General features: G+C 37.7%; 1 protein-coding gene across 1 annotated transcript; it reads right to left on the reverse strand.

Annotated features, from left to right (window-relative positions):
• Positions 1-73: 73 nt before the first annotated feature.
• ARHGAP11A (Rho GTPase activating protein 11A) lies at positions 74-24,675 on the reverse strand. Its single transcript, XM_058541162.1, has 12 exons — positions 23,804-24,675; positions 20,310-20,380; positions 17,887-17,983; positions 16,581-16,834; positions 15,752-15,915; positions 15,439-15,585; positions 10,115-10,189; positions 8,614-8,781; positions 5,835-5,964; positions 5,223-5,331; positions 3,232-3,370; positions 74-2,560 (listed from the first exon to the last, which is right to left on the reverse strand). Exons 1-12 carry the CDS (start codon positions 23,930-23,932, stop codon positions 975-977), a joined length of 3,069 nt encoding a protein of 1,022 aa, XP_058397145.1. The 5' UTR covers positions 23,933-24,675; the 3' UTR covers positions 74-974.
• Positions 24,676-27,110: the final 2,435 nt, after the last annotated feature.

Consider the following 27,110-nt stretch of genomic DNA (forward strand, 5'->3'; position numbering starts at 1 on the left):
TCTCAGGTAAGTCATTTTCCAGAAAGTTATCTTTAATGTCTATGCTAAATAAATAACATTTACACACAAGACAAAACCATCATAGGCTTTTATAAGAATCCAAAGTATAAGAATCCAAGGTAAATGTCCAGAGGTGCAACTATTTCAAATTCTAAAATCAAGCATCTGCATATAAGAAACCACCATGATTAAAATTTTCCAAGCTTAATTATTCCCCCTCACATAATTTTAAACTCTATATTGGACAAAACAGACACAAATGTATTTGTGCAAATTAACTTTAAAAATATAGTATGGCTTAAAAGTCATCAATTACTTCTACAGCATTATACTATATATGAGCACACTTGAGTCATTATTCTGCTTTAGCCATTATGCTTAGTTCAGTGAACACACTGTACACACCTACAGGCAACATAAACATAATTACTCTGCCCCAAATAGGAATAAAGGATGAAGATACTGTTGAAGCAAATTAATTTCTAGGGATTTTGGTAATGACAATGAACATTAATGTAATTCAAGAAATACAATTTGCAGGGCTTATCTCTTCCCTTTATATGTTAGAAATTTCTTACAGAAATCTATGACTTAAGAGGAAAAACAGGAAATAGGCACAACTCGTTCCACTCTTCCTAGCACACTTAAAAAATAAAATTCATGCAATTTTCAAAAATTAATTTCTTATAAACCCAGTCAACAACTTCTTTAAAAAAGTAAAGTTTAAACTCTGCTTTAAGAGATCACAATAAAATTAAAGTTTAAATATTGCCATAAGTAATAAAAACAAATAATATGCTTGCATAAATAAGTCATTTATGCAAGCCTAAGAATCCAAGTTGCGTGTGCAGTGAAATTAAAATCTATCACATAACAATCCTCCTGAGCTACAGACTAATACCTGGATTACCCTGCAAGTCATGTCCCCAGTCGCTAATTTTATTTACATTCATGACAAGTATAACATTTACCAATTACAAGTCTACAGGTTTACTTGTTGGTAGTAGTTGAACTTTTCCAATAGGATTTTTTGGAGATCCTTTATACCACATTCTTTCTCTTTCTGACGGTTTCCTAAGGATCCTGTTATTTATCCCAGAAAAGCCCATGTTATTATTTATGACAGATTTTAATACATTATGGTTTGTCAGATCATCCAAGGGAATCTTAATTTGGCCATCAGATATCACTTCCTGTTTACAAACTCTAGTAGACCCAAGAGAAGCATTGACGGAGTCTGGGTGCCTCTTGATCTGTGAGAAAGATTTAGAAATTAACTTCATGCTTGATTTTGAAACTGCATCAACATTTGACTGTTCACATGGTATAGACTTCTGTTCTTTAGGACCTGACTTGGTACATGAAATAGAGGAATCTTTCGACTTTGTACTTTCTATACCAGAGGAAAGAGCGCTGTCACAGCTCACTGATTTAATCAGAGGAGAAGCAGCATTGCTGAGACTTGCCAATTCATGCCTTATAGGTTGTCTGCCATACTCCAGCAAAGAATTAATTCTTCTGACAGACTGCCGGACAGGCGTCCGCTGAAACTTAAGAGGTGATTTAACTTTTGCCCTATTTGGTTCATTTAAGGAAAGCTTGTTAAACCACTGTATGTGGTCTGAAACCTTCCCATGCTCTGTCCTTTGTAAACCTTCAGAAACCGTTTTATCACGTCTTTCCACCAGTGACTGCTGTTTAACAATTCTCACAGGCCTCGGTTTTGACAAGTTTGTTATATTGCAGGTAATCTGCTCTGAGGAAGAGGCGTTAGCTGCCTCCTCCCTAGAAGCTGCGCATTTCAGTAAGTTTTCTTCAATCATACTCTCATTCTCCTTTAATTTAGTATTTAGTTTATCCCTTGGGGACTGTTGTTTCTTTATTTGTTCATCACTGGGCAATTCTTGATTGCTTAAATGATCTTTTGGTATATTTGAATGAATGCTTTCTTCACGTTTCATCTTTATCTGAGTTGAGTAACATTTTATAGTTGCTTCTCTATCCGATTTCTGAGTTTGATGTAGTGAGAAGTCTCTTTCTGAAGAACTATTTTCATCTTTATTGGTGTGGTGTTCATTCGATTCTATCACAGTCAAATCGTTAGTTTCAAGTAGGTTTTTCTCTAGGCTATGTTCCATAGAAGATGTTTCATTTAATTTTACTTTCCCCACATTAGTTACTGATGACTGCCTGTGATTTATCAATGCATGAAGATTACTTCCAGTTTCAGAAAATGCTTTCTGAATTTTCACCAAAGTCTCTGTGGTCAAGTCATTTTCATCCCCAATAAGAGAGCTTCCAGATCTGTTGTTATTATGGTTATTGTGTACATTAGAAGGGGTGAGTTCATATGAACTAACAGGTGACTTTTCAACCGTACTATCAGGCTCCAAAGAAGAGTTTTCCACCTCAAGATTCCCTTCTATTGGAGAAGCTTCATGTGCATCTATTACTTGAAAACTTGAATTGCTAGGTCCTGTCCAAGACATCCGGTAATTTGTTCCATCTAGTCGCTCTGGAGTTAATAAGTTTTCCTCAGACTTACTGATCTTTTTTGAACCTAAAATAAGGCAGTTCAGTGTTTTTAATCATTTATATTTGACTTAGTTTTGAAATGTTATCCAAATACATGGCAAATAAACTAAGCATTTAAATCCAATAAATTAAAGACTTGTGTTAAAAGAAATAATTTTTAATATAAAAACGTCAACATTTTCATATTTACATTTATAAGCATCCTCCAATTGTTCATAGAAAAATACCTTGCTGGGGCCGGCCCGGTGGCGCAAGTGGTTAAGTGCGCGTGCTCCGGTGCGGCGGCCCGGGGTTCGCGGGTTTGGATCCTGGGCGCGCACCGATGCACTGCTTGTCAAGCCATGCTGTGGTGGCATCCCATATAAAGTGGAGGAAGATGGGCATGGATGTTAGCCCAGGGCCAGTCTTCCTCAGCAAAAAGAGGAGGATTGGCGGATGTTACCTCAGGGCCGATCTTCCTCACAAGAAAAAAAAAGAAAAAGAAAAATACATTGCCAATTCAAATATTTTCACCATTCAAACACGAATTTTAAATTTCTAGAACAATAAATTACTTAACAAATTTTGTCATTAAAGAAGCAACTAAAGGTTGTATGTCAATTTTATCTCAATAAAGCTGGGAAAAAATCTATTTAACAAGCAACTAAAGTAGACTTTTTGGGTAGCACTCTAATAACATCATGTAAATAAATGTACCTTTCTTTGTTAATCTTTCATCAATATCTGGGCTAAAAAGCAGACCTGTTTTTACAGATTCAATTCTAGTTTTTAAACTTTGTTGATTTGCAAGTCGTCGACCAACATTTTCACATCTATTGACACCAGAACACCCATTCTGTACAGAAAAGAAAAATTGAAAAAGTTTTGGTTAAGAAATAAATCTAGTTAATTCAAAATATTAAGACAAAGTAAATTTTTTGTAGTCACCAGAAACCTCTACAGCTAATTAAAAAAGGAACATATAATTGAGAAACAATTTTATAGCAAACACAAATATATTCATTTGCATGCATGCTAATGAAAATTGTAAGCATCTGACTTGGCTATTAGTTGATATTTTATGATCTAAAATAAAAACAGCCCCATATATTCATTACTGAAAAAATAAAAAGAAAACAATTTTGTGCTGGCTCTGTGCCAGGGCCGGTTCGCAACAGTGAAAGAAAAAACAAAACAGACCAAAATCTTATCCTCATGGAATTTACATTCTAGATGGGGAAATTTTGACCAAAATAAGATAAACGGTAAATTATATTGCATAATATACAATACATAAAGTGAAAATGCTGTGGAAAAAAGGAAAGCAGGATTAAGAATGACACGGAGTGGTGAAGGGGAGGGTGTAATTTTAAACGGAGTGACCAGAAGATGATTTGTGAGTAAAGAAAAATGAGAGTGAGAGTCATGAAGGTATAAGGGGGAAGAACTTTCCAGGGAGAGGAAAATGCCAGTCTAGGGCTGAAGCCAGGTCTGGCACATTCGACAAACAACAAGGAGGCAAGAGAGGACGAAGCCAAGTGAGCAAGGGGGAGTGGCAGGAAGGCTCGGAGATGTGGGCCAGGAACAGACCATGTGGAGCATTGCAGGTCAATTAAAGAACTTTGGCTTTTTTTCAGAGTGAAATGAGGAGTCACTGGAGGATTCTGAGCAGAGGAGTGACATGACTTAACTTGGGTTTTAAAAGGATAATTTTGGCTATAGTACTGCAGCAAGGTAGAAGCAGGTAGACCTCTAGTAGGAGCTTATCGCCGCAATCCAAGTTCAAGATGACAGAACTTGGAGAAGGTTAGAAATGTAGTACTGGTGAGACTTGGTCAGTCTGGATATATTCTGAAAGCAGAAGTTAGACAGGATTCTCTAATGGTTTAGACAGGGCGTGTGAGAGAAAGTGAAGAGTCAAGAACGCCTGCATGGTTTTCGGCCTAAGCGACTGGAGGAATGAGCTGCCATAACTGAGATGGTGAAGACTGCAAGCAGAAGTGTTTTTGGGGGTGAGGGGGAGGAGTGGAGAGATAGTGGCAGTGAAGAAATGCATCTTAAGAACTCCGTTTGTGACAGGTTACACTTGAGATATCTATTGGATCCACATCGAAATAGGGAAGTCAAGTAGGTAGATGTCAACAACAAACAGTCAGGTTGTTCAGGAGAGCCTTCTGGGCTGGAGATATAAACTTGGAAGTCTTAAGTAAATAGCATATGATGTTTAAAGCTGATGATCACCCTGAGTGAGTGGAGAGAGAAAAGAGAAGTCTGAGGACAAAGCTTGGGCACTCCAACGTAAAGGAATTAGAAAAGTCACCAGTGAAAAAGGAAGCAAACCAGGAGAGTAAAATGTCCTTGATGCAGGGAAAGAAAGTATGCCAGAGAGGACAATGATCAGCCAGGTCAAATGCGGCAGACAGCACAAGTCTAACAAGGACTGATATTTGTCCACTGGTTCGAGCAATGTTGAATTCATGGGTGACCCTGATGAGAGTGTTGGGGATGAAAGCCTCACTGGAATTGACTTAAGCAGAAGAGAAAAGGAAGAACTGGAGATAGCAACTCAAGTGTAAGAGTTTGGTAATAAAGAGGGATAGAGAATGGGACAGTAGATGGAGGAGAGACAGGGTTGAGAGAGTCTTTTAGCATCAAATCTACAGCTTTACGCTAATGTGAACATCAATGAAATGGTGAAAGATACTTACTACATCTTTGCTACTTTTCCCCAGACTGAATTTCAAACGAAGAGATCTTCGAACCTTTTCTTTACGACTGATTTTAGGAGAGAAGCAACCTGCTTTTCCTGATTCCACCCTAAGAAGAGTGAAATTAAAAATGTCAGTTTACAGCATAAAAACTGGAGAAATTCTTGCAAAATGAAATCTGAAAGTCTGGAGCAAATCATATTGCTAGTAATTGAATAGAGTAATAATTTTCTAAAATCAGTTAAGCTTTAAGATACCATATATAAACATACTGTATTTGCAAATAAAAATGATCTTTCCTTTATCACAAGAGTTAGTTGGCTATACACCAGCATCCTTAGACTAGACTAGCTTTTAAAATTAACAGGAAATTTTAAAATTATACACATCACCATAAAATAGGATTTTAAGCAAGCAAAGTAGACTCAAATTAGGAATCTTTCTCTGGAGGATATATAAAGGAAACTTGACTAGTAAGACTATAAAGGTAGAGGGGATTTTTAAAATTTATGATTCAAATATGATTCTCAGTAGAAAGACAAACAAAATATTTTATTAACTATATGTGCCAAATATTTATCTAGTGAAAATAAAATGTCCTGGATAAATTACCTGCATACTTTTTTGCTTGCAATCCTTTTACTTCGCCTCCGCACATCTGTACTAATCAAATTGTTTCCGCTGATGGCTACAGGAGAGAGTGAACTCTGAGATGACCCTTCTGGGCTTGCATCAAAGTGAACTATAAAAATAACCACATGTAAGATACCATACATACTTATTTTCTTTTCAAAGTATAAAATATTAATAGCAATTAGATTTAAAGTCTTAATTTTTAACCCTAAGCAACAACAACAAAAAAATCACATAATTTCTGGTTAGAAACTTCGGGGGCCAAATAACCCAACTCAAAAAAAAAAAAAATAGTATCAATTTAACTTTTTAGTTGCCTATTAAAGGTTAGGTTAAACATTACTTTTATATTAGAGTTTTGCTTTAAATTCTTTTAATAATACAAGGGAGTGGTGGGCACTGTTGCAGACTGGAGAAAGAGCAAGACAGACTTGAGTTTGTCTCACCACTTAGTAAACGGCTTTAGGCTCTGAAAATGGACTTCCACGATGAATATAAATATTACTGTAATGTATATAAAATGTCCAGCACTGTACCTGGTACATAAGATTAATTAATGCCATTATCAACAATAAACTATTGAAAAACAATTCAGAGTCTCAGTATCCAGTATGCAGCTGCTAGCCAACTCCTGTTCACCTGACTCTGGCATGTAATTTGTCCAATATTTTTGACAAACAAAAATTAATTATCTATAACACATGCATAACCACTTGGCTACTGCCATGTTCCATGCTAACAACTGATGGTTACAATAGCTCATTTTGTTTTAGGGTATTTAATACTATATCATGAAACCAACTATAATCGAAAATCAGGAAAAATATAAAATAGCTATGAATAAAGACTCCATATACATTTGACTTATATTTGAATCATGCCCAGGGTATACTCAACAAACATGAACCCTTTCCACTCATCATTAGTATTAATAAAGAAAAGTCCCCAAACAGAGACAACCATGTTTTTTCAGTTATAAAAACAGAAAATAATACAACCATTACAGTGACTTTTGGGTGCATTTGGCTAAAGAAAATTTTGGAGGAAATATAACACACCCAATGTGACATAGGTAGCTTTATTCTAAGGATACAGTCTAGTCATCTTAAAAATGTATCAGTGGTCACAAGGAGGCACAGCCAGAATTTATGGAATAATGCAAAGTTATCACACATATAAGAAAAAAATTAAATTATAAATAAGTACTTTATGGATTATAGATTAACGTTGTTGGCTTTATACATTAAAAAAAGCATCATATCTGTTATAATCCAAACTTACAAAACAACCCATTTTCAATTTTGTAGATGAAATTTATTGAATTGTGGCTGAGAAAGTAGGGTCAAAGAAAAATAATGAATTCAAATAATAGGATTTCTGATGTTGAACTTAATTTTTTTTATTAAAAAATTACACTGGTTAAGCAAGGTCATACTAATGTTAAAGTAACACAAGAATTTTTAACCTATTTTTGGGGAGGTTGGAGCAAAGGAATCAACAGTTCATTTCTTGGGGAAGATATGGTAATGCTAATAAACAAGTGGTAATGCTAATAAACAAAGGCAGGTAGAACTACAACTCATATTTGCCATTTGGAAACAGTCCTCCAAAGTGGAAAAGCCTTTACATATTAAGAAAACACTAAGTTACTTTAAAGGAGTTTAAGTCTTCAAACTTTGAACACTGAAAGAACTACAGACATAGCCTCAGAGTTCTTATCATTATACTTTAATGAACCATAGAGAACCTGTGAAAGATCACAGAGAACAAGTTGTTATTCTATTCAAATTTTTAATAAAATAAACAAGAAAAATATAAACCTTTTGGATAACAGAAACAAAAGAGAGGCTTTTGGGAAGAAGACTTCATCGCCTAGCTAATGAATTAAAAATGAAATCCTTAACATAAAAATCTAAAAGAATCAGAGATCACTCACATTTTGATTAAATGTAAGATAAATATGAGATTGAGGACTCTGGGCTTAGTTAGGGTTTCATTTCTTTTTGGGTTGACCATAAGGTTAATATGAGCCAACTCGTATTCTACACATGTTAAAGGAGCCAAATCAATCTAAGACCACACTAACAAAAATCTGGTATCCAAATGAGCATGACTATATTATACTTTTCTCTGGAGGCTCTGGTTGACCACATTAGGAACTTGTAGTTCATTTGGAAGAAAATTGCTGGGCTGGTAAGGGATCTGAAACCCATGCCACAAGGAACGGCATAAACAAAGTTTTTAAAGTTTTTATAAAAGCTACTTGAGTATGAAACTTGAAAAATACCCCCCCTCCAAACTGCAACCCACAATGGTTACTCCCATGGTAACACCCCCACTCTGGATTCAGAGATGCTCAAACTCTAGCAACCTCAACTCAGCAGAAGACAGCAATATAGTCCCAGCTATAGACCCGGAGGTAACTAAAGTAGAATTCAAGATGTCCAATCACATAGAACCTGAGCACCAGTGCTATCCACAGAAGCCCAAACTCTCACTCTGAGTTATTTATCGTAACTTTCAATATTGTAACTTTTTATGGCATGGCCATAAAACACACACACACATATTAATTATACTGAACCAGTGTTTAAAAGTGTTTTAAAAGTTAAGGGATTTTACAAAAATTCAGAGATTTGATAGAACAGAGAATGAAGCTCTGGCTCCTCCAGGCTGGTATTATATGAAATAGCACTTTGCCCAGAATAGGCACCCATGTTAACGTTGACAACCCAATTATATAAATTCTATTTGCTACCTGATACTGGTGTAGAACTGCTACTGAAGAGATTACTTGGCAACAATTCCAAGTTAAAATTGTGCTTGATGGACTTCCTTTTCTTACTTGAGAAACTTTGAGAAGAATCTACTGGCAGTTTACGCTTAGCATTTGGTGTGAGAATCACTGGTGATACAGATAGCTGGGCTGAAAAAAAAACAATTGGTTGTTTCTCCCACAGAGTTGATAAAATACAAAAACTTTATATAATTTCTTCTTATAAAGCTATTACTTAGAGCTAACCAAAGAATGGGGTGATATGTTTACATTATCAAATATATATTATATAACTAAATTAACAGTATGCAATTACTCAAAATGAAAATAAAGAAGTCACAAAGAGGGCCGGCCCCATGGCTTAGCAGTTAAGCGCGCACGCTCTGCTACTGGCGGCCCGGGTTCGGATCCGGGTGCACACTGACACACCGCTTCTCTGGCCATGCTGAGGCCACGTCCCACACACAGCAACTAGAAGGATGTGCAACTATGACATACAACTATCTACTGGGGCTTTGAGGGAAAAAAAAAAGGAGGAGGATTGGCAATAGACGATAGCTCAGAGCCGGTCTTCCTCAGCAAAAAGAGGAGGATTAGCATGGATGTTAGCTCAGGGCTGATCTTCCTCACAAAAAAAAAAAAAAAAAAAGTCACAAAGAGGCAAGATTCTTAACAAACAGTAGTAACTTAAACCAAATTAGACTAAAAGATGCACACAATTCACATTAAAGAATATTAACATAGGGAAGAAAATTATAACAAAGAGTTAAAACAAAAACTGATCCAAATATTTTTGCTTTTCATCATAACTGAGTATTATTGAGTTAATTTATTCAATCTGGAAAACAAAACAAATGATCATATTGTCTGTTATTGGGCTGAATAATTTCAGCCACAAGCAAACCACGATAAAAAATTGGAACATACACTAATAAACTTCTGGTTCTAAAACAAAAATGAGATTGTGTTATTTACACATGTTCAAGAGGATTCAACTTACAAGCAACAGAAAAACATGATTTAGAAGATTAAGGATTCTGGGGCCAGCCCCGTGGCTTAGTGGTTAAGTGCGTGCGCTCCGCTGCTGGCGGCCCGGGTTCGGATCCCGGGTGCGCACCGACGCACCGCTTCTCCGGCCATGCTGAGGCCGTGTCCCACACACAGCAAGTAAAAGGATGTGCAGCTATGACATACAACTATCTACTGGGGCTTTGGGGGAAAAAAATAAATAAATAAAATTATATTAAAAAAAAAGAAGATTAAGGATGTAACAATAGACTAAAAGAAATTCTCACCTACAATTTTAGGTTCATTATATCCAACGTAATTAGCAATGTCACAACATAGTATTACAGTACAGTATCTCCATTGAAAATAATATTTGGATTTGATTAAACCAAAATTAGTTATGTAATTACTATCATAATTACTTTATATATAATATACAGAAATTTTCATTTAAATAAATATATATAATACCTACCAATTCTTTCCTGCTGAGGTGTAACAGAGGGTGTTCTGTTAGGTTTAAGTTTATTTAATGCTCCACTAACAAAATCTGAAATTCAAGACATATATAATCATATAATCAATTATAAATTAACATTTACCTATCTTTCACCAATAATTCATTATTGATATTTGTGGCCTTCTAGCATCTAAGTTTATATCAGCTTATACATTTTAAAGTCACTTAACGTTATTTAAAAGAAATTATTTCAAAATAGAAAAAAAAACCTAAAGGATATATTTTTAGTCCATTCCCCACCTACATTCCCATATCTCTTTCAAAAAAAAACACGTACTATACAGAATGAAATGTAAAACAAGTATGAGTAAGCATACAGAAAGAGTATGGTAGGGGAAGTCATTGCTTGTTGAGGAAGAGAGGAAATGGCAACGAGAGAGAAAGCTTTGTAATGGCAGTAAAACCTGGACAGTGTTCTGAAGGACGAGGTGTTGATTAGGTAGAAAGGTAGCATGTGGGCAAGGCAAACAGCATAAGCAAAGGCATGTGAGTGAAAACAGAATTTATGTATACTAGGAACCAGTAGTTTGATATTGCTAGCACAAACAGTGAGCAGCAGATATGGTGCAAGATAAGTCTTGTGTATTAGGCAGAACAGGGTCTGCACGTCATTTTAAAGAACTCAAACTTCTCCAAAGGCAAAGGGGAGCAAAATCATCAGATCTGCATTTTAGAAAAATCACTTTGGCAGCAGTATAATAGACATAGAGGGGTAAGCTTCCTTGAAGGCAGGCAAATGAGCTGAAGGTTCTTCTAAGTATGTTATTCAGTCATTCAATATTTATTTTGTACCTACTATGTGTCAAGCACAGTGCTAACACTGAAGATACAACAGTGACTAAATAGATATGGTCTTTGCCTTTATGGAACTCATTCTAGTGGAGAAAGAAAACATTAAATATACTAAGGAAATAAATACATAATGACAAATGGGTACGTAGTCTGAAGTGCAAAAATAACAACAGATTTAGACTGGGGAGTCAGAGAAAGAGTCTCTGAGGAAGTGATGTCTTAGTTGAGACCTGAAGGAAGAGTGAGAATTAGTCAGGCAAAAGCTGAAGGTCTGAACTGAGGAAGGAGCAGTGGAAATGAAAGCAGGAATAAAGGTATTTAAGAGATCAAAGTGAAAAGACTTGGTCATCAGTGGGATGTAGGATTGAGGAAAGAGTAGATAAGGACATCTAGAATTCTGATTTTGATGACTGAGTAGACAATGGTGCTACCCAAAGAAAAAGAAAAAAGAAATTAAGCAAACAAGAGTTAGACATGCCTACGAGACACTGAAACGGATATGAATCCATTTGTGAAAAGATTAGGGCTAGAGAAGTAGATTTGGGAGTAATCAGCCTAGAAATGGTAGCTTTAAAAAATAAGAGTGAATGAGATCATTTAAGAAGGGGCAAAGTGTAATAAGAAGGTCAAGTATGGAAGAAAAGAACATTTAAGAGGTGGTCAGAAAAAGAAAATCCAGAAAACGAGAAAGAACAAATGGCTGTAAAGAAGTAGGGAAACAGAGAAAGCATAGTTTTATAAAAAATAAGGAAAGAAAAGAATATATCAGGAAGGAAATAGTCAAGTGGTCAGAGATTCTGAACAATACAGGCCTAAAAAAAAATACACTGGATTTAGCTATTTGGAACTTGTGACTTAAACCGAAATAGTTTCATGCAAAAATATGCCCCTAATTTTCAGCCACAATGAAACACAAAAGTCCTGTGAATATGTTTGTTTACCTGATTGATTAATCACCAAATATCACTCAAAATAGTTAAGTTCAGCTATAGCCCACTTATGTATTATTGAGAAATCATACACTCTCAATTGAAATAGGCACAAACCAGAGGAGAATACTGAAAACCTCAATGAAGAGCCACAAATAGGCAATGCTCTAAATGGCGGGCAATGTCTTAAATAAACCCAACCTTCATGGCACCTGGGCATTAAACCAGGTTAATATGGGAGAAGGAAAAGAGACAAAAGAAAAAGGAAGAGAATGAAAGCCAGAGCAGAACAGAGAAGAAACAACCAAACAGCAGACTCAGACACAGTAGATAACACACAATTAACATAGCACAGCACAATCAGGAGTGTGGAAAGATAAACTGTTCTCTCTGTAATCTGAACTGTCCTGACTGCATCATGGGCCACACTGAAAGTAGACCACCTATCCAGAGAAAGGGAAAAATTATATCTCAATCCCTTTAATAGCTCATGAGCTTACTATATGTATTTCAGGAAGTACCACACTAATAAGGGCATCATATTAATCAAATCAATTTAGTACTGCTCCACCATCTATGAAAGACATTAATTAGGGCAATAACAATACAGAGGAGCACACACAGACTCATGTACAGAAGCAAGAGCAGGAAAATTATGACAGACAAAATCCCTCTTGCTTAGATTACAAGAATTTGCTCATGGAATTCTGTGTAGATTCTGGGGCAATACACTCATTGAGAATTGTCATACCAAGCATAAAATCAAGCTACAGTAACTAACTCATATATAATAAATACAAAAAATAAAACTAAAACCTCTGGACAGTGGTTGTACAACAGTGTGAATGTACTTAACACTACTGAACTGTACACTTAAAAATGGTTAAGATGGTAAATTTCACGTTATACATATTTTTCCACAATTTAAAAAGAAGTCAAAAGATTCTTCAAAGCAAATGCAATCAAATCATATGGATGATGTTTGTGGCATTTCAAAGTGAGATGCAAAAAAATAGAAGGCTAGCTATAACATAAAAAACACTAATGGTCCTAAACAGCTTCAAATTGCAATGAAATAGTGATGCTTGACAAATGCTATCCTAACCTGGTCTAATGAATAAAGTACCTCTGGGTTTAAGCTAAACATCAGTAACTCAATTTATTATATTCATTCAGTAGTTTACACCTATTCAGTAAAGAATACTGAATAAAACATGGTCTCTATCTTCAAAGAGCATTAAATATAATAGTAAGAGAGTTCTGCACAAGGAATAAATATAAAACCAGATAAAAACTGTTAGAGTCTAGAACATTACAGAATGTTGGAAGAGAAAAGAGATTATTTGTCCCCCCCAAAAAAATAGGGCAGAGGAGGGAAGCTTGCTTGACATTTAAGATGAATTTTGACAACTGGATATAATTTGAACAGCAGGGGCAGATGGAAGTAAAAACATTATTATCAATAAACAGTATAAGCAAAAGAACAAAGCATCTAGAAAACAATAAATAAAGAATGCAGTTTGACTAAAGTACAGATTGCTTAAAGGAGAGGCAGGAAGCAGTAGAAAGGCACGCTAAAGAAATCCCAGGAAAGACCTTTAGTCCAGGCTATAAATAGCAGTATTATCAATGCAAGTTTCTAAAGGGTATGTGTGTGAGATACATGATTAGAGTTATTCATTAAGAATGTCAGCCTTGACAGCAATAAGCAGGGCAGTTTCAAGGAGGAGGCACAAAGACCAAGAAGGAGAGTCTTATGGTAAAGAGGCAGTAAAGACTACAGACAGAATCTTACAGAACCTGAAAACTATGTGAATATAGATAGTAAAGTAAGATTTAGGCAACCATGCTCTAAAGCCTGAGTGACTAGAGAATGGTGGTGCTGTTAACAGAAAAAGGAGTTCAAGCAGAACCAGTTTAAAGAGGGTGAAGATGATCATTTCAAAATGCTGAGCTTAAAGCACCAAGGAAAAGCAGAAGTGAAGATGTCTGTCTAGTAGGCCGTTACTAAAGTGGAACTGACATTTGTGAGATAACAGTGATAGAGATCGGGTGTTCAGCTATTTAGATGCGATAACTGAAACTATAGAAGTGAATGAAATCACAAAGGGAAAGAGGGTAACAAAGATGATCTGTGTCTGAGAATATCTACATTTAGGGTAGCAAGTTTTATGGGTTGAGTTGTGTCCTCGAAAAAGATACGTTTAAGTCCTAACTCCCAGTACTTGTGAATGACCTTATTTGGAATTAGGGTCTTTGCAGATGTACTGAAGTTAAGATGAGGTCATTAGGGTAGGCCCTAATTCAGTGTGACTGGTGTTACTATAGGAGGGAAATTTGGACAGAGAGTCATCTAGGGAGAATGCCTCGTGACAACAGAGGCAGAGCGTGGAGTGATGTAGCTCCAAGTCAAAGAATGCCAAAAATCGACAGTTGCCACCAGAAGCAAGAAGAGGCAAGAAAGATTCTCCTCTACAGGTTTCAGAGGGAGCATGGCTCAGGCAACACCTTGACTTCAGACTTTTAGCCTCCAGAAATGAGACAAATTTTGGTTGTTTTCAGCCACTCAGTTTGTGGTATTTTGTTACAACAGCCCTAGGAAACTAACACAGAAGGCATAAGGGGAATCTACAAAGGAGGCAAAGAAGAAACAGAAGAAGGCAATGAATGCCATATAAGCCAAAAGATTCAAAAAGGAATGCGAGTTAATAACAATTGGTTCTGATACTCAAAAGATAAGATATTTCTTAAGGCAACTGGAGGAGGAATGGCCTCAGTCTTCTTGATCCAGAAGGAGATACGTCTTATGACTGATTCCACCGTGATGAAACTTTGGGTCTTTTTGATTCTTCCTTGGTAATGTTTCCTTCATTATTTAGTTCATACTTGTAATTCACATCACTATTTCAAATCATGATCTCACACTTGGATTATTGCCATACATTTCTATTCTCCCTACCCCCAAGTCTCAATTCTTCAAACCAGATAATTTTCTAAAATATTTTAATCATGTTATGCTTCTACTCATAAACCTTCAATGGTTCTCCAATACCCAGCTTAATGTTCTAATTCCTTTAGCCTTACACTGAGCTCACCAGAATATCATACCTAATCCTTAGGATGAACCCTTCACTCAAGTCACACTGGTCTATTTACAGACACAGACAGACTACTTCTTTCTTACACAAATCTTTCTTCATAATATCCTCCTCATCTAGAATATGACATAAGTATTCTGACCCTCCACCCAATTCTCCCAGATTCTACCCATTCTTCAAGAAAGTTCAGTTTGACCTCCTCTTTGAAGAGTCCCTGATCATTACAACCGCAGAAACTTTTCCCCTTTGAACACGTTTTATGTTTGTGCTAAAGACCTAGCACTTAATATCAGACTATATGGTCATTTTTACTTTTCATATGCATATGTCATGTCTTTCCAACTATGCTGTGAGCACCAAAAAGATGTACACTACAGCTTATGATTCTTTATGTTCAAATGCATTTTAGATAAAAGCAAATCACGGACGTCCATAAAATGGGACTGCTACTGCCACCTACCTCCTACACTTTGTCTTCGCTTTCTCTTACAGTCACCAGGAGATTCACATTCACCTTCTTCAAAGCCTTCTAGTGATGGAGTAGCACAGAGACCATCAATACCCAACATAGCTGGTATCTTTTCAAGGATAAAATCTGGAACATGCCCTAAACAAAAATGTTCACAATTAAGATCTCTCCTCTACTCCCCCTCAAAATGTTTCAATAGTACATACAAAATTTCTAACATTTGTCTTCATAGTCCACTTGGAAGGAGCTGGGATCTCCCTCATTTAAACAAATCCTGTTACTTAATAGTGCAACTACATCTTACCAATATCTGATGCATAATCGATAAAAGTCTGTACTACTGCAGCCTGTAATCGTAGCTTTTTCTCTGTGTTAGCAGACATCTTTTCATGTCCTTCACTTGTCTGAAGAAGGTTTGGGGCAAATATTACTGCAAGATTGCTGCTATCCATCTTATTCTCACTGGACCTTAAATGAAAAAAGGTCTTATAAGATGGAGCCAAAGATAAAAATACAAAGTTAAAACAATGTTATTTAGCACATTTTGACTCTTATTTTATCAGTCAAACACAAGTCAAAATACAGTTACCCTTCATCTACCTGTCTACATAAATGGCTTGAAATAAGACAGAACCAGAAATATACAACTTCTGTGTGCTTAATACATGTCATAAAAATCATGCTAACCAGAGTCCACTCTTTGTTCTTCCACACAAATTGAACATGTTTATTTGATTTTCAAACCCACATGGAAAATTGAAAGTATTAGAAGGCAGCAAGTATGTCTAGAACAAGCAGGCTCACTGACAGCAGGGAGAGGGGACAAATTTGAAAAGCAAAACACAAATATTTTAAAAACACAGTAATCTGAAGCCATTCAGTGGACAAAGAATTCTATAACACCAATAAGCCATTAAGGCATTCATAATGATGACTCTAAGACAGCAAGGAAATATTAGATCATTTGGTATATTGTTTCTTAAATTATACAGGGTATACTTCTTATAGTGAGGAAATATATATTTTTTAGAAAAATTTCCATTCCAAATGAAATTTAATTTATTATTTATATGGGAAAATCTAGCTAGTTGAGAAATTAAACTGTCATTTGCCAAGACTTAATTACTACTTACCTAAGAGAAACATTCCTGAGAAAGTTAAACAAGTATCTTAATATGTCAATTGTGTGGTCAGTCATAAGACAGGAGAGCAACAATGTAGCTTTATTCTTCTCCTCTGTTCCTAACTGTTGAGCTTTGAAAAGTGCTTCATGCAAATCAACTGGGAGAAGGGGCTCTGGTAATTCTCTAAAAAACTGCTTAAGAAGTCCTGCGATATCGCAAGGAGGTGCAGAAGACAGGCAGCTTTCACCGTGATCCAGTTTATTCTGAAAGGAATATAATCATCTTGAGCATATGAGAACTTAAAAGTTTACTGCAAATAAAGTACTCTTTAATATACTCTAAAGAGCTTTCTGTAATAAATTTCTCTTAACTCTTGTTTTAATATATATCACTCCTTTTTAGAAGGCTAAAAACAACATTAAAAAAAATTTCATTTCATATAGTACTCTATAGGAACAAGGACTATGAATTGGAAAGTAATCTGTAAACTTTTAAAGCATTACACATATAAATAGCTTGATTATGGTGATCATTTCACAATATATATGTATATCAAAACATCAAGTTGTACAAATTAAATGTATTTGGCAATTATATCTCAATAAAACTAAAAAAACAGTATATAAATGACATACAATTTCTTTTTAAAAAAAGGGGTCGGGGGGGTTCTTCTGCATGAAGCTATTTGCAAATTCAATTTCTGTCAATAATTCATGTAATTGGGCCGGCCTGGTGGCGCAGCAGTTAAGTGCACGTACTGCTGTTTGGCGGCCCAGGGTTCACAGGTTCAGATCCCGGGCGCGCACCAACGCACCGCTTGTCAAGCCATGCTGTGGCGGCATCCCATATAAAGTAGAGGAAGATGGGAAGGGATGTTAGCCCAGGGCCAATCTTCCTCAGCAAAAAAGAGGAGGACTGGGGGCCGGCCTGGTGGCACAAGCAGTTAAGTGTGCGCACGCCGCTGCAGCGGCCCGGGGTTCGCCGGTTCGGATCCTGGGCGCGCCACCGATGCACTGCTTGGCAAGCCATGCTGTGGCAGCGTCCCATATAAAGTAGAGGAAGATGGGCACAGATGTTAGCCCAGGGCCAGTCTTCCTCAGCAAAAAAAGAGGAGGATTGGCAGATGTTAGCACAGGGCTGATCTCCTCACAAAAAAAAAAAAAGAGGATTGGCGTCAGATGTTAGCTCAGGGCTGATCTTCCTCACCAAAAAGAAAAATAATAATTATTCATATAATAGTTCTAAATATTTCAATTGTAAAAACCAAATCACAAAGTGGTACAACTGAAAAATTATAGTTCAAAAATATGCTTACCTTTAGTGCTTTTAGGCGAATAACAGATCCTGATTTCCTAAAAAGCCCTTCTGTATGAATATGCTCTTCTAAAGATGTGCAAGCATCAACAAGAAAACTGAAAGAGAGAAATCTTTTCAGGTTGCCAGATACACATTTTACTAAATCCTATTCTCCTGCCAAAGTACATGAGTAGACCAAGCACTACCTCCCTTTCAGAAGCTCTGATGCCACAAATCCCTTTAATCTCTGAAGAAAGGTTACTTTTAGTTATCCTCCTTGCTTCCTAAATTGTACTCTAAGGCCCGTTTTTTACCCATGATGACTTCAGTGAGCCTGCTCAATCCCACATTTTCGTCAATCCTACTCCATTTCTCTGCTTCTGCTCAGAGCACAAGATTTATCTTTTTTACTGCCTCTACTTCTTCATATCCCAGCCGCTACTCAATCCTCCCCAGACTCTCATCCTCATTACTCCAGGAAAACAGCTCTCATCAGGATCACCAATTGGCCCTGCCTTGCCAAATCCATGATCAATTCACTGTCTTCATTTTGCTTGTTCTACCAGCATTTGACACACTTGACCACTCCCTGCTCATCTTGAAAATACCCTCTTTCACTACTCTTCTGGTTTTCTTGCTGTCTCTCCAAATGCTCCTTCTCAGACCCCTTTTCTGCCAGACTTCTACACGGTGGGATGACCCAGGGCTCTGTCTAAGGCCTTCTTTGCTTTATCTATTCTCTCTCCACTTGTGACCTTGTGCAGTGTACATAGCTTAAGATATCTACCATCTACTACACTTGCCCAAAAATAAGATTTTTTTCTCATCCTAACATTACCTCTCAGAAAAGTCAGATATATCCCAGTCCTTACAATCCTTCTCACACTCAGAGGTGTGTGCTCAATTTCTTTATATTGAACAATTTTTAATAATCAATGTTGGCTTTAGATGCTTAGTTAATAGCTGCTACCAACAAATTAGAATAGATGTCAGCTGTAAGCAACTGCCATCATTGTTCTGGTGCACAGCGGCTGAATGTGGCGAGGGATAACTGACAGAACAGTTTTTTTAAAAAAAAGCAGGTAAAGAAATTACAACAAAGATTTAGTCATTATTACCAGGGATATGACTTTGCAATTCTAAACGTTGAAAGTCATTATAAATGAACATTTTATAGGTCATTTAAAAAGCAAATTAGTGGTTACCTTATGAAGATTGTGAATCTACACCTATATGCTGAATGAAGGAAAACTGTTCTAAGGCAACAAGGTTTTCACTAAATGCTTTTGGACAATGCATCAATTAAAAATCTAAGTTGTTGGACTACAGCAGCCAGAATGAATTCTACTTTGGATAGAGGGGAAATGAATTAGTAAGAGCTAAGCTAGTTTCGTTTTTTTTTGAGGAAGATGAGCCCCGAGCTAACATCCATGCCAATCCTCCTCTTTTCGCTGAGGACGACCGGCCCTGAGCTAACATCTATTGCCAATCCTCCTCCTTTTTTTTTCCCCTTTTTCTCCCCAAAGCCTCAGTAGATAGCTGTATGTCATAGCTGCACATCCTTCTAGTCGCTGTGTGTGGGATGCTGCCTCAGCGTGGGCGGACAAGCAGTGACCCGGTGCGCACCCAGGATCCGAACCCAGGCCGCCAGTAGCGGAACGTGCACACTTAACCGCTAAGCCATGGGGCTGGCCCCTAAGATAGTTTCTTTATACACATTTTTAAACTATTTTCCTCTTTTTTTAGTGAGGAAGATTGTCCCTGAGCTAACATCTGTGCCAATCTTCCTCTATTTTGTATGTGGGTTGCCACCACAGCATGGCTTGATGAGAAGTGTATAGGTCCACGCCCAGGAACTGAACCCAAGAACCCTGGGCCACCAAAGTGGAGCACGCGAACTTAACCACTAGGCCACCAGGCCACCCCCTAAACTATTTCCTTAAGATGTAAACTTCCCTAATAATTTCTGATGCAGTCAGTGCAAAAGGTTATTGATAAATAGTAAGTGACATAGAAAAGCTCAAGTGTTACATAATTATTCACAAATACTCCAATATCTTAGCTTAAATATTCTTTTATCCAACATTTCTAAAACAAAAAAACATGAAAATTATAATTGAACTGGTAATTCAGCATATTACTGAATATAATCAGAATTGCAGCAAAAGAATGGTATAGAATTGAAAATTCTGACTTAATGGCACAAAAATAATTTGCATTTTAACATTTACTCATTATTGAACCCTAAAATTCACTCCTGGGAATGAGTACAACTTAAAATGTTAAAATATGTAAAAGTTTAAAAACAATTTTTACATTAGTTAATATTGAGAAATAAAATAATTTGCTAGTTCAAATTGAATGTGAGTCAATCAACTATTTACTTTCAAACAGTCAAACACCAGTTTGAAATATTTATTCTTCACTTCAAACTTTGCTTACCTTGGAATGTGTCCATATTCTGGTACAAGAGAATGGGGCAATGCATTAAAAGGTACTCCAAATATTTTACCCTAAAATGACAAATTCAGTTACTCTAACATAAATATCAGGCGTAATGTAAGTTTTCTTAAACAGGCAAATAACAACCTCAGGAAATACAAATAATAGTGGAAATAGTCAAGACAATGAAAACAATTATTTCAAGTACATTTGGTAAAAAGTAACTATTTTACACTATGCTAGGTGCCAGGTGTATAAAAATGGTCAAGATAAAGTCACTGCCCTCAAGCAAGTGACATAGAAATTCTGCCAGTTTCCAATCTGATAATGGAAAATCAATCCAGTTAGTGCTTGGTCAGGAAATTCTTAAACAGAATTTGGCCCAAAACACTAACATTTCCTGAAAAATACTAAAGGTTCCTTCAGTGACCTTATAAATAATATATTGATCTTATACTTTCCTTCCATCACCTTATAAATACTAACTTGAACAAAAGACTAAGTTGATATAATCAAAATAATACATCAATCGATAATGGTAATTACTGTCACTTACTATTTCCTAAAATAACACCGAAGTGGTTGTTTTTAGATCTGATTATCTTTTCCATACTATACGGAAGAGTGCTATTCAAACTATGTTCTGAAGTATCCAAGGTAGGGATTCCGCAAACATTTAATTCAAATTTCATTTAACTACTTTGAAAACTACTTTTGAAAAGTCACATTCAAATGTATTACTCACATTCAAATTGTAATACATTGAAGATCCCAAGGTAAACTTGTATGTTGGTTAATTTGAGTGTTTGTACACACCTCTGAATAAAGAATCTGCCACTATCTTTGTGCATGCATTCAAACTTCTTAAAACTGTGTCACTGATGAAGACTGTAGCTTCGCACTGGACTTAAAAATAAACTCAAGCCTGTATATGTCTGCTTATATAAAATTAAATAAGTGGTATACCTAATCTCACAAATGTTAATTTAGCTTAGATGCATCTGCTCTCCATGAATGCTCTTGAAGCATTTGTGTTTTAAGAGCATCTTATTTAACCTATACATTTCTTATTTACAACGAGAAATCATTCACTACTGTTAATGATTCAACAGACTAACAAAATCTTTACTAGTCCTTTTTCAAGCATCTGGCTCCATTTAATTGACGAAGATAGAAAAGACAGCATAGCATACTGCTTAAGAGAGCCAGGCTCCTAGAGGCAGGACTGCCAGTTTTAAATCCTGGCTCTTCCACTTATTAGCTGAGTGACCTCGATCATACTAACATTCTCTACACCTTAGTATCCTCACATAAATCCTAAGTCATAGAGTTGTAGAGATAATTAAACGACTGAAAAGATGTGAAGCATTTAAATCAGTGCCTGACAGAGTAAGTAATTCAAAGAATATCTGTTGCTGTTATGATTATCATTTTCAAGATGAGCTATTTAAAAAACGTTAGTATCAGCAACCCCTTATTTGGGTAAATCAGAATTTTCTTGATACTGTGAAACCAAACAAAATGCAAAAGTAAATCAGATCCTGAAGCTGATTATAAGTCTACAAATGTCATACATAATCAGAATTGAGGGTTGTGTTTTTTTTCAGAAGCCTCCATTATTGTCAACAATTGGCTTCACAAGTAACTACTATAATTTAATATCATAAAATAAAACCAATAACATGCTTTTTAAATTTGATGTATTGAAATATCATTTACAATCTCATCTTTAAAAGATTTCTGGTATTCTTAAAAAGCTCAAAAATATCATTAGCTAACAAACACCAAAGAACTAAAGAAATCCAGTTTTCCAACAATTAGTTATCCTGCTAGATCACATTCTTATAACACAACGATCTTCTGTTATATCTTTATTAGAATTTTTTTTTTTTTTTGCTAAGGAAGATTTGCCCTGAGCTAACATCTGTGCCAATCTTCCTCTATTTAGTATGTGGGTCGCCACCACAACATGGCTGACAAGTAGTGTAGGTTGGCACCCGGGGTTCCAAACCCATGAGCCTGGGCCGCCAAAGGGGAGTGCACCAAACTTAACCTCTACACCACGGGGCTGGCCCTATTAGAATATTTTTATTAGGGTTTCTAGCATGACTATCAATTAGTATGTAGACCACTGATTATCATAACAATTATCATTAGTTGAATGAGTGACATGTAACACTGTGCTAGTCGTCTTTACAGAGCTTGTTGTTTTTCAAATCCCCTAAACAATCCAAGGAGAGATACCATTATTGCTACTTTATAGAGCAGGAAACTGAAGCTTAGGAAAATTAAACAAACAGCTCAAGATCACACACCTAGTAGGGGTAGGGCAAGATTCAATCTCAGGTCTACCTGACTCTAAAGGCAGGTGTCAGTTTTTCATAAGGAATGAAAAGAAAATCCACATACAAATTCTTTCATATACATACAAAACCAACTATATTTGAAATCTTGGAGAGTCAGTTTTACAATCAGAAGAAACCACTCTAGTTTTTAAATATAATGTTGCCATTAAGCTGCAAACAATAAAAATAACTTCCCCAGAATTTATGCTATTAAGAGGTATACAAATTATTTTTGTTAGTAATTTTCTTCTCCAAGTACTATTTTCTTTCCGAAATTATAGACTTCTAAGAGCTATGCAAATTAATTTTATTAGTTTTCTTCTGTAAGTACTTAGAAAGTACCATACAGTTAGGCACATAAATTGAAAATAAAATGTATTATATTCAGTTTATTTTATTTTTCACAATGAAATTCTTGATGATTCAGTAGAGATATTAAAATCTCAAAATCCCCTTACCTTGACCACCCAAAAGTCATCAACAGCTTTTTAATCATTTCACTCTGGCTTCTCCGTTTACTGCCTTAAAAAAACAGCTTTATGTCTCAAAAGTATGATATAGCCAAGCAGCAAGCTTGTTTTTTTTTTTCAAGTTGGTGAATATAGAGGTATTATCTGAAGCCTATTTCTAATGCTCTCACACCTCCTCATCTACTGGTTCATTTGGAAAACGTCCTCGTCGCTCTCGAAATCTGACTCTGTAACAGTGGTGGTGGGGTAGTGTTTGTCTCCCTTCCCACATGCTACTTGCTCAAAACACAATTAAATGGCAATATCTGGAGACATTTTTAACTGTCACAACTGGGAGATGCTACTTGTATCTCGTGGGTAGAAGCCAGAGATGCAGCTAAACATCCTACAATGCACAGGACAGCTAGCCCGCACCCCTCAAGAATTATCTAATTCAAAATGTCAATGTTGCTGAGGTTGAAAAACCCGCCAACTTCTCTCAATGACCAAAAATCCCTGTCAAGAATCAAGAATGCTATTCTTTACATGTCAGCTGTTGACCATCTGGATTGAATTAGACACACAACTCCATTTTCTTTTGGATCCACACAGAATGAACATTTTAGCATGACCTGGTAATAAGTGATAGTACAGGATGAGCCTTTTTTTTTTAACCTAAACCTCCTTCCCTAGAACTTACCGCTATTTCCGTGGCTGCTGTTTCACGTCTCCTGCGATCGCACTGCCCTCGGTCACCCTTGACCTTAATGCCATAGGCAGCCCGAAGGTGCTGCGACAAGGCCAACCTCACCAGCCTCTGATCCCACATCCCGGACACGTCGCCCACTTTCCGAGGCAGGATCTGAGTCCTGACCCTCGTTCGCCACCAAGTCTTCCAATTTCCAAACACTCTCAGGTTTACCCTCTTCTCCGCTGCCTTCCGGCCCCGTCTGACACTGTTCCGGCCCCGGACTCCAGCCACTTCCACGCTTTTCCTTGATTCTTTATCCACTTCCACAGACTGTCTTCTCTCAGTCCTATGATCTAGCCAAAGCTCACCTTTCCTTCACTTACAACCACCTTCTTTCTTGTCACTAGATCCTTTCAGCTACTTACACAGACCTCCTTTCTTTCTCTCTGATCCTTTCGGTTACTTGTACCAACGTCTGTTACCAGCTTCTCACCACTTCCGGCCACTTCCTAAGATACCCTTTCCCCCAAACCTCACTTTGCCCTCCTCTCGCTCGGAACTGTAAAGACGACGCTTCTCCTCGCCCCTCCTGGCCCGGCAGGCTCAGTTGGGTGTCCGTCTCTCCGTCCCCGCGCCCCCCACCCAGGCCCAGCCGCCGGACCAGCCGGCTGCTCAGGCGCCTCTTCCAGTCCCGGTCCCCGCCCGGGCTGGTCGCCGCCGTCACCCCGTTTCACAGGCTGCTCCTTCCCTCCCCCATCAGCCTGCCCGCTGCCCCTGGCCTGCACATCCCGGGCGCTCACTGACGCCAAGCAGCTCTCCTCATGCCTCCGCCCCTACCGCCTCGGCAGACACCGGAGCCACTGTGACCGTCCCAGCCGCAGTTGAAGCCCAGGCTCAAATGGCAGCGCCAAACTGCGCTCCGCACTCTGATTGGCCCGCTCCTCTTTTCAAAATCAGGACCTCGGAGGGTGGCCAGGAGCTGCCTGTCCAGTGAGGTGCGGTCGGAGGGGAGACCACGAAGGGCGTGGCGGGCAAAACTAAGAAACATGAAAAGAAAGATGAGTTCTACTTGCTCCTTCAGACCCACATTTTGGGAGGAAAATACTGTTTAAAGCGTATTTTAAACACCTGGCCTGCGCCTAAGACAACATATTCGGGGAAATGTAGTAGACACCTCATTCTCATTTTTTCAGGGCTTGGCTGAGGCTGAAGGCCCTCTGACGGAGAAACCGGTTCTACGGAACCCGAGTTGAGACAACTTGCGTCAGGGTTCCCAAACGCTGATTTCAGTAACCGTAAGTCAGGGTCTTTGGTGGGAACTTCGGCTATAGGAACTGGTCCATATTTGGGAGACTGACCGTGGCGCTCAAATCTTATCGCATAGGTAGTTTACAACAAAGAAGACCTGTCATGAGAGTAGAGTGCGGGAGAAATGCGAAGTCCGCGGGAGGCGGCAACTGCAGAAGCCTCCTTGGGTGAGATTTGGAATGAGGAGATCTGGGAGGGGCCCGGCTCCGCGCGCACACATTGCTGACACCTTGGCTATTTTGTTGACAAACAGGACTGCACATACCCAGCTCTCGTCCCCAAGCTGCTTTTCTATTAGCAAACATCTGCGATCCCATCAAGGTGTTCTCTGTTTTCTGGGATGTAATTCATTTAGGGCAGGAAACTTGGATTCAATTTAAATACAGACACTATAGCAGACATTTACTACCACCCCGCCTCATGCCGATGTATATACTCGGTAAGAGTAGCGACAGAACTTTATCTGCCTTATCCAATGTTGTATCCCCATTGCCTAACAGTGCCAGAGGCTAAACGAATATTTGCCGAATGAACGAATTTGAGTAGGGAACGTTTTCTTAGAATCATTTTGCTACTTGTGGAGTTCAAGTCCTTAGGTGTTCTACCCTTCCCAATCTAAAGAAGATTCTCTGAAGAAACGGGAAAAGATGGAAGTTAAGCATGTTGCTTTATTTTAACAAGTGTTTATTTAGCGCCTACTATGTAATACAGTATAGGATGATGAGCAAAACCAGACACAGTTTCGGCCCTCGAAGGGAGGAAGAATATTAATCAAGTGATTATTTAATGGGGGCATAATTATCAACTGAGAGGAGTGCACTAAGGAAAGGAATACGATTCTACGATTGACTAAAATAAAAGATCCTTGATAGTGGGTGGGGAACACAACAAACCAATGATGAAACTGATCTGAAGAATCAGTAGAAATTAACTTGGTAAAAAGTGAAGCGGGGGGATGGAGAGAGTGGGACCAGCATTTAGGAGACAAAGGCACTGCAGAAAAGCCATCTTTTAACAGGAACTGGTGCATCAGAGACTGAATGAAACCATTCCTCCTCTTGTTACCGGCACGTTGCGTTCTTGTTGTCCCCCAGGATGGAAATCAAGAGAGACAGCAAACGGGAGTAGAAAAATAAGTTTATTAGCTTGTGCACAGGAGAGGCACAAGGGAACCTGTGCGGGAAGTAAAGGGGCAGGTAACCGGCTCCTTAGGGAGCAGGATTGTGGGGCTTTTATTAGACAAAGGTTGGAGAGGAGTGTGCCTTGTTACAGCATGCAGAGGTGGGGTTGTTCTTGCGCCTGCGTTGTTGCATAGCATGCTACTACATGCGACGCATATATCATTAGCATGCTAGCTCCCCACCCCTGGGTGTGACTTTTACTATGCTAATGGCGGTGGGGTCGCCTTCAGTGGACTCCTGGGTGCTAGGGCGCATGCGTAAACCCAGGAATGTCCCCAAACTGCAAAATGTGGATCTAGGTGGTCTCTGATTCTCCTAGCTTGCCGGTTGGTTAGGGGCCTTATCTTGTTAGGCCAGGGGCCTTGCAGATGACCCTGTCTTGTTAGGCTGGTTCCTGTCTCCCTCTTTTCTTCTTGCTTCAGACATAACTTAAAAAATTACTTATGTTGTCTTTAGCCTTCTCCCTCCCCCAAACTTCACATTGTTTTGGATTTTAGATGTCTCAGATTTCCTTTTCTTAAAGATTCACGACTGCTCTTGAATACTAAGCACCTTTTTCTATCTACGTCCTGATCCTTTTTTAAAGCTCAGCTCTTTGATTTTGGGTTTTGTCTCCTTTCTATTAAGATGAAAATATTGGTTCTTAAAGATATTAACATAATTACTTATTTGCTTTATCCATATATATATACACACACACATATACTTATATAGAACAGAATAACAATATTGCTAACAAGACTGCTTAGTAAAGTTTAAGTTTGTGCTTCTTTTTTTCTTCGTATTATATCCCATTAGGGATGTACAGACAAAATACTGTGTTTTAA

Source organism: Diceros bicornis, chromosome 5 (genome assembly GCF_020826845.1).
Source record: "Diceros bicornis minor isolate mBicDic1 chromosome 5, mDicBic1.mat.cur, whole genome shotgun sequence".
Taxonomy (NCBI): Eukaryota; Metazoa; Chordata; class Mammalia; order Perissodactyla; family Rhinocerotidae; genus Diceros; species Diceros bicornis.